We start from the raw sequence: 13,247 nt of genomic DNA, 5'->3' as shown, positions 1-13,247 counted from the left end.
TTTCTCTTTCTCATTCACAGAATGAAATACTAATAATTCTAAAGCTCTGTCTACACTATCAAACTAGTTTGACAAAACGTGTGTGATGTGCCCAAATATGATAGTGATGGCCAAATATAGTAGTGATATGACATCATCATGTCCATATATGGGCACATCATCAGCTTATGTTAATTGTACAATAAATTAATATTTAAATTTCATCATAAGGGCAGCATATCTGTTTGCAGTAATAAAGTAAAATATAAACATTTATTTATATAAATAATACACAGTACTGTTTATCATTAAGACAATTCTGAGCATGCTCAGACTGGGCATTCTGGGACATTAGCATAACAATAGGACATAATATAACACTAAATCAAGAAAGAAAGAAAGAAATCAGCTAGACGAGCCAGCTTCCTATCCTGTATGTCCTTGGTTATACTGACGGTCATACCATTTCAATGTTTTTCCGTGCAAAAATTTGTAAACAATAATTAAAATACTAAAGAATTAGGTATGAATGAACATGATAAATACAAATAATACCCATATAAGGAAATAAGTAAACCCTGGTTCATCATCATCTGCAAACAAATGTAGAGTTCTGCAACTCAAACTTGTGTGTGTACAAACATGAGTTTCACTCATAAGCGATGAAACTCGAACATTTCTTCATAAATAAATAAAACATACAGCTTAATTATATTCCATAATTTGTTTTTAAAGTTAAACCCTGTATAGAATTATGAATCAATCAGTTGTCATTAAAATATTTCACAACATTAAGACATTAAAAAAATATAGAACAACCGTTTATTACATAAATATATCGTGCAACTATAAACTAAATGTTTTTTCCATGATCATTTTAACTTCAGCTTGATGCAATTGGCCAACTCCTACAGCTGGGGTTCCTAAATTTTGTCTTCCTGCATACATAAGCTGTAGAAAAAAAACATATTTATGAACAGTTTAAAAGCTTGGTGGTTATGTGCTTCCTTAAAGAGAAAATTAAAGGTATATTTCTTATTTATTTTATTGATTTGTTGTTATCCCTACTAACATAGAAACTGTAATACTCACATTGCAACCAACAAGATTAGCAAATCTAGGTGCCACAAAGAACCACGCCCCCATGTTTTGATGTTCCTCTTGACTCCAAACAAACTCTGTAATGCATTGCAATAGTAGTATATTTATAGCAGTGCTTACATTTTAATATACAATACTGTTTACCTGTTATGTTATACAGGTTTACCTTACCTTAGTAAGTTGGTTTCAATTTAGTATATAAGTAGTTAAGATATTTTCAAGTATATCCTGAATGGAAGTACACTAAATGATTTAGCTTTGTAGACCCACTAAAGTTTGCAAGAACTGAGTCCTTAATATTGGCCAGTCTCTTATTGGTCAAGCAAAGTAACATTTGTGTCATATAAATAATCTAAGTTACTCACTAAAACTGTACAGAATCAACAGGAGTAAATAAAGACCGTAGGGCAAGTACACCTAAATAGTATCACCCAGAACTATGACCATATAGAATATTGAATGGTAATACAAAAAACAACATACTTACTTTTGGCATTTTTGAATTTAGATAGATTTAATTGAATTTCTTCAGCTGGAAATGGACAAAGCTGCTCAACTCGTACTATAGCTATATTATCAGCTTGTAATCGCTGCCTCTCATTAACCAATGTATAATAATGTTTGCCACAGCAAACAATCACCTTATCCACTCTATAGAAACAAACAATTTATGTAAAAAGCACCGATACAAAATACTTGGAAATTATACAGAGTTACATAGGCCCATATTGAAGATACAGATTACAGTACTAAGTTTTTTTTTTCACTAATATAATACATTGATATTCATGGAAAACAATAGACATGGTCTCTCGGTATAAAGATAAAAAAAAAAAAAAAAAATATAATTTAAACATGCGGATTATTATTCTTACTTATTTGGGTCTGCTTGCTGGTCTCCGATTACAGGCTGAAAGCTTGTTCCTGGTGCCATTTCACTTAAACTTGAAGTGGCTGCTGGGAGTCTAAGTAAAACTTTTGGAGAAGCTATGATTAGAGGCTTCCTAAAATTCCTTATCATCTGAGAAAAAAACGGAAAATGAAAATTATATAATAAAATTATGAATAGGATGTTTAAAACAAAAACGAAATGCAAAACTTGGTAGTAATAAACTTAGCACTCAGTTACCTGTCGCCGGAGAAGATGGAAGTACTGAGCTGGCGTAGTAGGATGAGCAAGTTGGATATTGACATTATCACCATCTATTCCATCTTCTTTGCTGTCACATGACTGTAAAAATCTTTCCATATGGCATGATGAATGTTCAGGACCAGCACCGTCATATCCATGCGGAAGCATCATTACTAAGCCACTCTGTAACAGCCACTTCACTACAAATGTTAAAAGTTGTTACAGATACTATTACTACAGCTCAAAAGCTCTTCTAATTTTTCAAGTCACATTACCACACGACATCCCTTAGCTACAGAAATCTTAGAATCACATATTTGCTGTATTTTATGTATTGAATTATCACATTGAGTTCTTTTTCTTTTATATATACAAACTGCTGTTATTTCGAATTGAAAATATTGTCTGCAATCAACAAATGCTTCAATTTGGAAAAACCTATGCACTATTTCTGCTTTAAACAAACAGACTTTCTTTCCTAGGTGCATTGCTTAGGCCATTTATTATACATAGGCCATTGGACTGAATCAATGTAAATAATAACATACAAACAAACATACTTGTACATCAGCTTACCTTCACCTGATGTTACATATGTATCAATCATTATCTGGGCTCCATTGTAAAAATCACCAAACTGTGCTTCCCATACTATTAATGAGTTTGGGTTTTCAATACTCATTCCATACTCAAACGCAAGCACAGCTTCCTCTGACAAGGGACTATTGGCAACCTTAAGAAAAAGAAAGTGATTAAACAACTGTAGTAGCTTTAGACAGACACAGCAAACAGTAATAATATCATAAGGTAAATTGTATTTGTCAAACCATAAATTGTTGACTTCAATCTATTACATAAACGTCAGAATCCAGATCTCTGTTTACAGTTTACATTTCTGTTGTTAAATAATAATAAACAAATACAAGTTATAAATAAATATTCTCACCTCTAAAAAGTGTTTTTGATCACTATATATACTATTCAATGGTACATGAAGTTGGTCAGTGTTTTGGTCAACCAACATTGCATGCCGATGACTGAAGGTGCCTCGTCCAACATCTTGACCACATAAACGGACATTAAATCCTTGGGTCAGCAATGACCCTATGGCCATTGCCTCAGAGGTAGCCCAGTCCACACCAGCACCTTCCTCTAGTTTCTTCAGACGTGAACCTATATGACTTTTTAGCAAAGTTGAATGAACTTTCTGAAAAAGGAATGAAAATTTTGAGAAAGCTTGATTAATATATATATCTAATGGTGCATTTCTACTTGTACAGTATAAAAAACACATTTTTAAGTAATAGTGAAACAGAAGAGATTACAGACCATTTGTTTTAGTACAATACTTACAAAGTCTTCAGGAACTTGAACAGACTTGGCAGCAATAAACCTCAACAGTTCTTGATTCACACCTACACAAATAAACACACAATAATTACTAAAGAGGATAGGACATATTGCTATGTTATTTACTACACTTAACTATCTACAATAATTATTTGCCGTTTTTCTTTCTATGGGAAATAAATAATATCACAAGAATCATTTTAAGATTTATTTTCCTAATTTAAAGTTAGTATTGTTTCTGAAAGAAAAGGCCCCCATCAGTAACAAACAAAAATTAAGCAAATATAAGAGAGTCCACTACCTCAGCATCACTGGTTGGAGCTGAGGTAAGAATATGGACTTCAAGGTCAACAGAAATTGTTTTGGGAGGGTAAAAATTGCGCTGATTCACAGGCCAATGTCAAGTAAATTTAGCACAACCCTGGGTTTCCCTGTATAATGAACACATGTTACTGTGTCGTGTCAGTTCAAATTTGCGCTGCTAGTTTGCGGAATGTCGTACTAAAGTATTTAAAGAAATCAGCATTATCCTAAGATTTTATTAATTTCAAGATGATCATATTATCACATTTTCTATCAAAGATAAATATAAACCTTTTATAATCCAGATTAAATCTTACCACCTATATTGTGGGATTTAAAACAGTATTGTCAGATTTATCTTAGGATTAAAAACTATCACCTTCATCTCAAGATTAAATATTATCACCTGTATCCCAGGTGGATATATGTGACGGTGCATCAACCAACTCTTTCCAGTGAGCTTGTAAGTGGAACTGTTTAGGTTCATGCGTGTCTGCCTCTTTAAGTGAGTTGTTTAATGAATCATAATATGTGGATACTTCTTTAGTGATAGTCTCTTTATCTAGAATGCCTTCTTCCTGAAACAAAAAATAATTGTCTTGCAAATAATAGTTTGAGAATAAATAAAGGATTTGTGAGTATATAAACCAAATTGTAATGTTTAAGGCCTTACAAGTACAGTACAGTAAAACTATAGGCAAATTGCTACAATAATCAACATCCAATCTACTGTATATAATACTTACTGACAGTTTTTGCACATAAGAGTCTGGTACACTTGGCTTTGATCCTATAATGGAATACAAGCCGGGATTGGTAAAAGACGGGTCATCTAGTTCATTATGTCCCCAGCGTCTAAAGCACATCAAATCAACAAATACATCTTTACCAAATGTTTGTCTGTAGTTCATAGCAAGACGAAGAGCTTTTACAACTTCCTGAAAATAAAACATTAATTAGCAGTTAGCAAGCATTTACAGTATTTCACTCCAAAAATTAATCTATTCAATCAAAATCAAAATAAAGGATTTTACCTCAGGATGGTCACCATTGACATGTAAAACAGGGAAACCATTGCTTTTGGCAATATCTGTGCTGTATAATGATGACCTCCCCTGTTCTGCAGGTGTGGTAAAACCCAACTGGTTGTTAATGACTAGATGAATGGATCCACCCACTCTGAAATGGGGGAGATTCCATAATCCTAAAGATTCTTGAATAACACCCTGAAAGTAAGGAAACAAGATTATTTATTTTTTAAAATACACTACATTAGTATTAAGTAGTTTAAAACAGCTAGTTGGTCCTGTTGCTGCTATTACTTTTATAGATGCCAGTCTTGACTTTAGAAATAATATTTACCTGGGCTGAAATTGCAGCATCCCCATGGACTTGTACACATAATACCTTCTGGCCTACATTTGATTCCTGTTCACTGGCTGAATAATCACCTTCCGCTAGTGTTTGCTGCCTCCCTCTAACTTTTCCAATCACCACAGGTACATTAGCCTAAAACAAAATTAAAAATAATCAATACAGAAAACAGGAAAATCTGCTGTAAGAAATACCCTGTAACACAAGATTCTCCCTACTGTATTCTCCCTATGTATAACAATATACAAGTTCTTGTATAGAGCCGATTCCAACAAAATCTACCACAATGGAGTGAGTAATTTTCCAAAATATAGTAAGAGAATATACAAAGCAGAATCGGTTGGAAATTTACCATGCTATTAAATCTGTATGTAAAACAATTTAAATAAAGAAAAGAAAAATTATTTCTTTACCTCAAGATGAGATGGATTTGGTATTAGACTGACATGTAATGATTTCCTTTCATACTGTAAATCAACTGACTGATCTGAAAGAAATAAACAACAAATGTAAACTAAGTACTGAGTAACCAGTAACTTAATAAAGTAAAATTTAACTATTTAAAAATGACAATTTTGTCATGTTTGAATACAGTACTTGCATGTTTATTCTCTTATTACCTACTGTATTAAAAAATGTAATGATCCAGTACAAATTCCGTGCAGTACAGAAACTGCACCAGAGTTATTTTTTTCTATGCATCACATACTATAAAGATTTCTATGACTGCTAATTGCCAGCTTGAGACATATAGAGCAGTGAAGTATATGAGTTTGCATTCCTAATTTCATTATCTTAGCCCTACAAACATGGGCAAATAGATATTTAAAATGCAAGATGTACAAGAAAAAGCCTACTGTACTTACACAAATGTGAAACAACATCTCCTGTAGAAGGGGCTGATTCTGGGTACTCTGTTTTACCTCGCATTTTCCTGAACATCAGTGCTTTTGGATAGTCGAGCAGACCGCTCAATAGATTAAGGCGCCCTCTATGTGCAATTGCGATCATTACTTGTTCAATATTTGCTAAAAAATGAAAACATATAATTCTATTGCAGAGCCTCTCTAAGCATCCAATATTTGCAATGGTAGATAGGCAGTAGAATCCATCCTTTGGGAAACGTCTATTAAGGGGAAACTTTAGAAATTAACAAGGGACAATAATACAATATGTTTTAACACACCTACAGTAGTGAGATCACACTTAGCTGTCCCCTGAATGATGATTCAAAATGCTACTTACAGTTTGCAGACAGTTTAAATAGCTCGTTAAAAAATGCGATCATGCTTTCGGCTCCTTCCCCGCTGTATCTCTTTAGGGTAGTGAATTTAGTGGCTAAGAAATTATCAAATGACTGAAAAAGACAAAATAGTTCTTGCAAAAATCATCAAAATATGAATGATCTTCATTATTTTACTTAATATCTTTTATAACAACTATCTTTAAATTTACAATAACACTCGGGACAGTCTGGCCTTCTATTAGCAGCTGTGTACTTTGCTGTTATAGGTGCAGGAAGGAGTGCTTTAACTTGTTATAAACTCAATGAAAGAAATTCAGTAAAACATTGTTACCATACTTATTTGTTATACCTGTGATTTTGCTATAAGCTTAGCTATTTCTATCTTCTCACTGTCAGTTAACTGCCAGCTTCGGCTTTCTTCAAATTTCTGAGCAAACCATTCTCTTTCCTCTAATGTCTGTGATTGTTAAAATAAGAGACAAAACAATTCATCTGTCATCTTTTCCCAATTATCATACCAACCTCAAAATCCATTGTCAATCAAAAATTTGGAAATAAATCTATATCAATAACTTTAACCTATTAGTTATTTCATAGGAATTCGCTCTAAAGCTCTGTCTACACTGTCAAACAAGTGTACCAAATATGGTAGTTATATGATCAAATATGGTAGTTATATGATCAAATATGGTAGTGATATGACATCATCATGTCCATATATGGGCACATCACATTTTTTTGTCACATAATTTACCTCAAGATGAGAACATTCTGCTGACGTTGATCCACAGTATATGGACTCCAAAGCACTTATAACTTCATCTAGAGACTTGCTACTTTTATCAGCAGTGTTTAAAATACCTAAATGAAAATAAACATGCATTGTAAGGTGATATAACCAAGTACTGTAACTATTTATTTTTTACATTTTATAGTGCACAGAATGTTAAGTTTACAAAGTTACACAGTTATGTAACATACAAAACGGAATTGTGTATGTGTGGAATCCAAAAGCTCTGTCTACACTATCAAACTAATTTGACAAAAAAAAAATGTCATCACCTTTTTTTTGTCACATAAATTTGATATTGTAAACAGAGCTTTAGAAATGTAGAATGCCAAAATATGCTTTATGTTCTTACATACTTACCACTTAAGTCAAACTTGCATGTACTACCAAGGCCATACAATTCAGGATTCAATTCTGGTGTAGGACTAAAAAATAAACATAACAATTATTATTTCTGCATGTCAATGTCTTTTTCTAATAGCTTATCTAATAAGAAGTAAATAGTGCCTAATTCTCTCAATTATGAGACAGAAGGTCTATATGTTGGTTTATCCAGATACTTTAAGCTAGGTACAAAATAGAAACAAACACCCTCCACAATAGGTTGGTATCAATTCTTGAATAATCTGACATGGGTGTAATAAAAGGAGTGAAAGCAGTAAGGTGTCATTCAAAATATTCAAAAAAGAGAAACAATGAATTACAAAATAATCAAATTGATTGATGGATAACAATAGTTATATACCTAGGTACTTGCAATCCAAGAGGATCAATTTTAGCCTTTTTATGGCCATGGCTTCGGTAGGCTTCTACCAGCTGTGCTAGTCCTGCATTCTCAATCCTTTTCGACAAAACTTCTCTGTCCACTGTTAACGAAAATGCAAAATTATAATTTAAAAATCTTGTACTTTAAAAAAAAATGGTACACATTTTAAATGTATCATAATTTCATTTCATTTCATTTCAAAAGACATTTATTTTCCTCCATAGCAATACAGTACAAAATAATAAACAAAAATGGTAAGGAATATAAAAAATGAAATAGATGTTTGTTGGATAAAAGCAAAGCAATTGTATTTTCTGAAAGAGAGAGAAGGGTAAGTCGGGACTTTGAAAAGCCTTTGGTTGGAGCATGCTTACTTGAGGTTAACATCGTCAAAACAAACAAAAGAATACCTTTAAATTCTTGTAGGGTCTGCTGTGCTGCTGGTTTATATCCATAAATGCCAGTTTTTGCATGATATAATGATCTTGGTAATCTGTGAATGAAGCCTGCCGACTTTAAGAATGCACTTCTGGACAGCATACTGTCTGTGAATTGGAATTATGAGTTTAGATTTTTAGGCATGAATTGCATGTCATATACTAGAAAACAAGGTCAAAGTTTAATAGAGAGGCAGACAAAATAGAATATCTCTTCTCCTCCTGAGCTTGGCTAGATAGGCCTAGAGCCTGACTGAGTGAGGGCCTAGGCCGCCTAGCTTGAGGACTAGTAAAATGTAAGATAACACCTATATATAGCCACGAGCTAGACATACTGTTATCCTAGGATACTTACTTTACAAATCAAATGATAAAGTAAAATACAAAACAAAACCGTCAATTTTAGGACAAAATGTGCACCACGACACCACCAACCGGTGAAATTTTCACGCCGCTCGAGTTTGTGTTACGCTTGAATGATTGCAGTTTAACCTTTTGATGACATAGAAATCATATGATGAGGCCTTTTTACTATTTTTTCCATTCAAATGAATTCTACCGTTAAAAATAGATAAATAAAGCGACAAAATTCCAATTAAACTCTACAAACATGTCGTCGGAAAAGTTTGAAAACTTGCAAGAAGACTATAATATATTATTTGACGATTTAAAAAGAAAAATAGACAACCGTATTTCACGGTGTTCAGGGGGTAAGCCAAAAAACCAATATCAGCTGTGGTGATTCCTTGGCAGAGAGGGCCAGAGCTAGGCCTAGCTAGATTGTTAGTGTAGGCCTATAAAATAGTAGCTAGGTAAGCCTAGGATTAGGTGGTATGCTATCTGTTTATGTGTGTGTGTTATTTTTCATCTGTAGAGACCTCTCTAGGCAATGTTGGCCTTGCCTTATATGCAATAGTTGAAATAAAAATGTTAATACTAAATAGGCCTAGGCCTAGTTATTATAAATTTGTCCAACAACACCATATTAATTAATTCATTGTTAAAAATTGTAGAAGAGAAGAAACAATTGATAAGAGATGTGGAACGAGGCTTGGAAGAAGCTGGCGAAATGGTATTTGGATTTATTCTTTTGCTGTCTGACAAATTGCCTCACCGAACCTTAATGAACTACTACAGTGAACCTATGGCTTTACTCACCACCGTCTTTTCTCACCATTTTTCATAATGGCTTGCCTCAGTTTTTATGAAGTTTGTTTTATATTATAATAAAACCATTTTCAGTTTTACTTTGAATGTTCTGTTTAGTTATTAAACAAACACCTTTTATAATATTTAAAAAAAAATAAATTTCACAGTTTATTATCTATGAGTGATATTGTTTTTTGTTTCAGCTCCATGATATGGAGGCAGAAGCTCGTCCAGCACCCGGTACCTACCGCAATAATATGAATCAGAAAATCAGAAATTATTCCAAGGAGTTAGAAAAACTTAAAAGGGATCTTGTGAGTTTCTTATTAACTCTATTGTTTATTTATCGGGATTCGGGATTTGTTATTAATAATATCATTTATACACCTGGGTGGAGAAAGGCAAACGTAAGTAAAGTATCTTACCTAAGGATACAACCAATGCAACAAGTTTTGAATTTGAACTCATGATCTCACAATCAATAATCCAACGTCCAACACACTGCGCCACATGTCTGCATAACCAACACAATCACCAATTTACATCAAGACTATGATACTGTTTGTCACAAACCGCTACACAGATACCAGCTAAATATTAATACAAGATAATGACCCAAAACATATGGCAAGTATCGCTAATAAATTCATGCTTAAATAAGTACATATTTTTTTTTTAATTTCAGAAAAGGATGAGCACATCAGCAGCTAGCGCTGAACTATTCACTGGTGGCACATACCAACGTGACAATGTAGACAATGAAATTACTGTAAATATCATTATGTTTTTACTTGGTAAAATGCACTTAATTGGCAAATGTAGTATTATACTATAGGCAACATCTCTCCATACAATTTAGCTAATTTATTTAAGAAGCCAAGCAGTGTGGAGATCAGTCACAGCCACTCATCATCGAAAACAAGCCCATCTCAAGAAGAAATCCCTCTCTTTGGTTTGCAAAAGTAATCTTGAAAAAAAGCTCATCTCAAAATCAAGCCCACTGGCTTCTTTTCAAGATAGTTATAGGCTTATTTTCGAGATAACTTTATGTGAATGTCAAAATAAATAGAAATGTTTTCCAAGCCCATCTAAAAAAAAAAGCCCATACAAGAGTTCAAAAAAAGAACCCTATGTGCTTCTTTTCAAGGTTTTACAGTATGTTAATGAAATTTTACTTTTTCTTTAAAGTCTATGAAAACAAATCAAAGAAAAACCTTACTACAAGGAACCGAGTCTTTAAATCGTGCGTCTGCAAGTGTAGACAGATCTCATAGAATTGCTGCAGAAACTGATGAGATCGGTGTTGGAATCATAGAAGAATTAGGTGGACAGAAGGAACAACTTATACGTACTAGAGATAAGGTAAGCATGAAATGTTTTGTAATAATAAAAAGTAGTATGATAATCACTAAATCACTAAACTTGTATTGCTTGTTTACCTTTTCAGCTTGACAACATGGATGCTAATCTTGGGAGGAGTCGCAAAATATTAAATTCTATGGCACGGAGGTGAGAACTTTAAAATAAAATGCTGTCAGTGTTGTTTTATAAAGCAATACACTTATTTATCAGCATAATAAGAACAACAAATAATAAATGTTTTTATTATATTGACAAACCTGTTTCAATTCTCCAACCTTGCTTGTGATACAATTTGGTGTGGCTATTTCTACATGGATATCAGTGACTCCCTTCAGCCGAGTAAATAACATTTTACAATCTTTAATATTTATTTTTTAGAGTCATGACGAATAAGATGATTTTAATGGCAATTATTTTGGTGGAACTCGGTGTTCTTGGAATTGTCGTCTGGTGGAAATTTTTCAAGAAATGAGGATGACACAATGTTTTTAATCTAACTAATAAGATGGAGGCCACAGTGTCTGCTTTTTACATTCCAAAGGCATGTGGCGCAGTGTGTTGGACGTTGTACTACTGATTGTGAGATCGTGGGTTTGAATGCAACTCTCGTCGCATCCTTGGGCAAGACACTTTACTTACGTTTGGCTCTCTCCACTCAATGTGTACCTGGTAACGTCAAGACCTAAGTTTGCGCTGATTACCAGCTGCATTATGGGAGTATGTTAAATATGTGTTTGATCTAAAAAAATTGCAGGGGTAATAATATGTTTAGCGCTTAGATGTTTCACAACATTAGGCGCTTTATAAATCCAGGATATTGTTATCATTATTATTATTATTAAAGATGGTCTCATCTTCACTTTTCATTTTTGTTACTTTCTATCTTTTTGTACACTTATATATAAAAATAGTTCATTTCCATGAGAGAATATAATCATCTGAGGCTGTAGGTTACTGCACTAAGACAGTTGATGTATTACACTTCCAAAAACAATGTTGGGAACCACATTTTTTGAACAAAGAGTAAATTATATGTACTATTGCACAGTACTTAGATAGAATGATATAATTAAGTATTGTCCTTAAAAAAAATAAAGATGAATAAAATGAAACTTTGAATAGACCTTTTGTGGTGGTTTTTCACTTACCAAAAAAAACCCAATTAATATTTTCACTTATTAAAATAAGACAAGATAAACAGTTTCAGACAATGGGTTTTGTCAGGTAAATTTAGATTTTCAACACTCTACAATTTTTTTATCAAAGTGACTAACTCTTTGTGAGATTATTAATGGCTTATTCCAACTAAAACATTGTAAATAAAATATATTGTATATCGGAAATTTGTGTTTACTATTTATTTTAACTGGTTGAATGTATGTGTGTTTACTATTTATTTTAACAGGTTGAATGTATGTAATCAAATTAGACCGCAAATATTGCAACAATGTCACCGACATTTTTCAAACATATATGCTTCTGCCACTTCCGTTTTCTTTCTTTTTTTTTGTTTATCAATGTTGCTACATTGGTAGCGAAATGTCCGATTCATGCAAGATATTGTATTGTATTATGAATAAACGTTTATGGTAGGTAGTTAGTGTGTATGGCCGCACCGTCCCAGAATAAACATGTTTTAAACAGATAGTTTGTCGCCGATGGTTTTTGTCTGGTGTTAATGGAGAGTGAAATAAGATCAAATATAGAACATTAGAAGATTTCGATGTCTAGACCAACTTTGAAATTGAAGCATACGAAGTCGAGTTTTTAAAGTAGAAAAAAACCCCACCTAACATTTTGAAGTCGCATCTGGATAGTTGAAATGTTAACATTATCATAATTATGATGATATAGTAATAAGTATAAGTGCAATTCTGAGCTCTATTTTCATTATTAGCTCTGCCCCAACCATGATGAGCTTAACTGGAGACTTAATATTTAATTTCATATTTCAATAAATATTTTTTCAAAATTGTCCTTGCTCAACCCCAATCATGGTGGGGTAGTGAAGACTCTTATATATCATGTTTCAAAATACTTTAGACCTCGCAGCTATTTCAAACAGTTTGGTATACCCTGCGTTGTTATGCAAATGAGTTTGTGCAGGTGTAATGGGGAAGATGGTATTGTTAGTCATACGCGGTGAATACGCCACACAATTAAATTAAAAAATTAAAATTTTTATTTTGTTAATCTTTATTAGAAATTCAAATCATGTAAAGATACAATTTTCTGGGCGGGAATCTAGAAGCTCCCCT

At 33.0% G+C, this 13,247-nt stretch overlaps 2 protein-coding genes across 2 annotated transcripts; one reads left to right on the top strand and one right to left on the bottom strand.

The window, feature by feature from the left end:
• Positions 1 to 221: 221 nt before the first annotated feature.
• Positions 222 to 8,948, bottom strand: LOC144851398 (2-oxoadipate dehydrogenase complex component E1-like). The gene is made up of 21 exons (XM_078708825.1): positions 8,834 to 8,948; positions 8,452 to 8,586; positions 8,021 to 8,141; positions 7,636 to 7,700; positions 7,240 to 7,346; positions 6,835 to 6,942; positions 6,485 to 6,596; positions 6,106 to 6,267; positions 5,653 to 5,726; positions 5,228 to 5,374; positions 4,900 to 5,091; positions 4,612 to 4,803; positions 4,272 to 4,443; positions 3,566 to 3,627; positions 3,159 to 3,419; positions 2,789 to 2,945; positions 2,210 to 2,412; positions 1,956 to 2,101; positions 1,568 to 1,731; positions 1,072 to 1,157; positions 222 to 930 (listed from the first exon to the last, which is right to left on the bottom strand). Exons 2-21 carry the CDS (start codon positions 8,579 to 8,581, stop codon positions 826 to 828), a joined length of 2,766 nt encoding a protein of 921 aa, XP_078564951.1. The 5' UTR covers positions 8,582 to 8,586; positions 8,834 to 8,948; the 3' UTR covers positions 222 to 825.
• Positions 8,949 to 8,985: 37 nt separating this feature from the next.
• LOC144851397 (vesicle transport through interaction with t-SNAREs homolog 1B-like) lies at positions 8,986 to 12,332 on the top strand. The gene is made up of 7 exons (XM_078708824.1): positions 8,986 to 9,188; positions 9,492 to 9,550; positions 9,831 to 9,941; positions 10,313 to 10,396; positions 10,816 to 10,989; positions 11,075 to 11,136; positions 11,368 to 12,332. Exons 1-7 carry the CDS (start codon positions 9,089 to 9,091, stop codon positions 11,459 to 11,461), a joined length of 684 nt encoding a protein of 227 aa, XP_078564950.1. The 5' UTR covers positions 8,986 to 9,088; the 3' UTR covers positions 11,462 to 12,332.
• The last annotated feature ends 915 nt before the right edge of the window (positions 12,333 to 13,247 follow it).

Source organism: Antedon bifida, chromosome 9, assembly GCF_963402885.1.
Source record: "Antedon bifida chromosome 9, ecAntBifi1.1, whole genome shotgun sequence".
In the NCBI taxonomy this organism is placed as follows: Eukaryota; Metazoa; Echinodermata; class Crinoidea; order Comatulida; family Antedonidae; genus Antedon; species Antedon bifida.
This window is presented reverse-complemented; position numbering and strand designations above follow the sequence as displayed.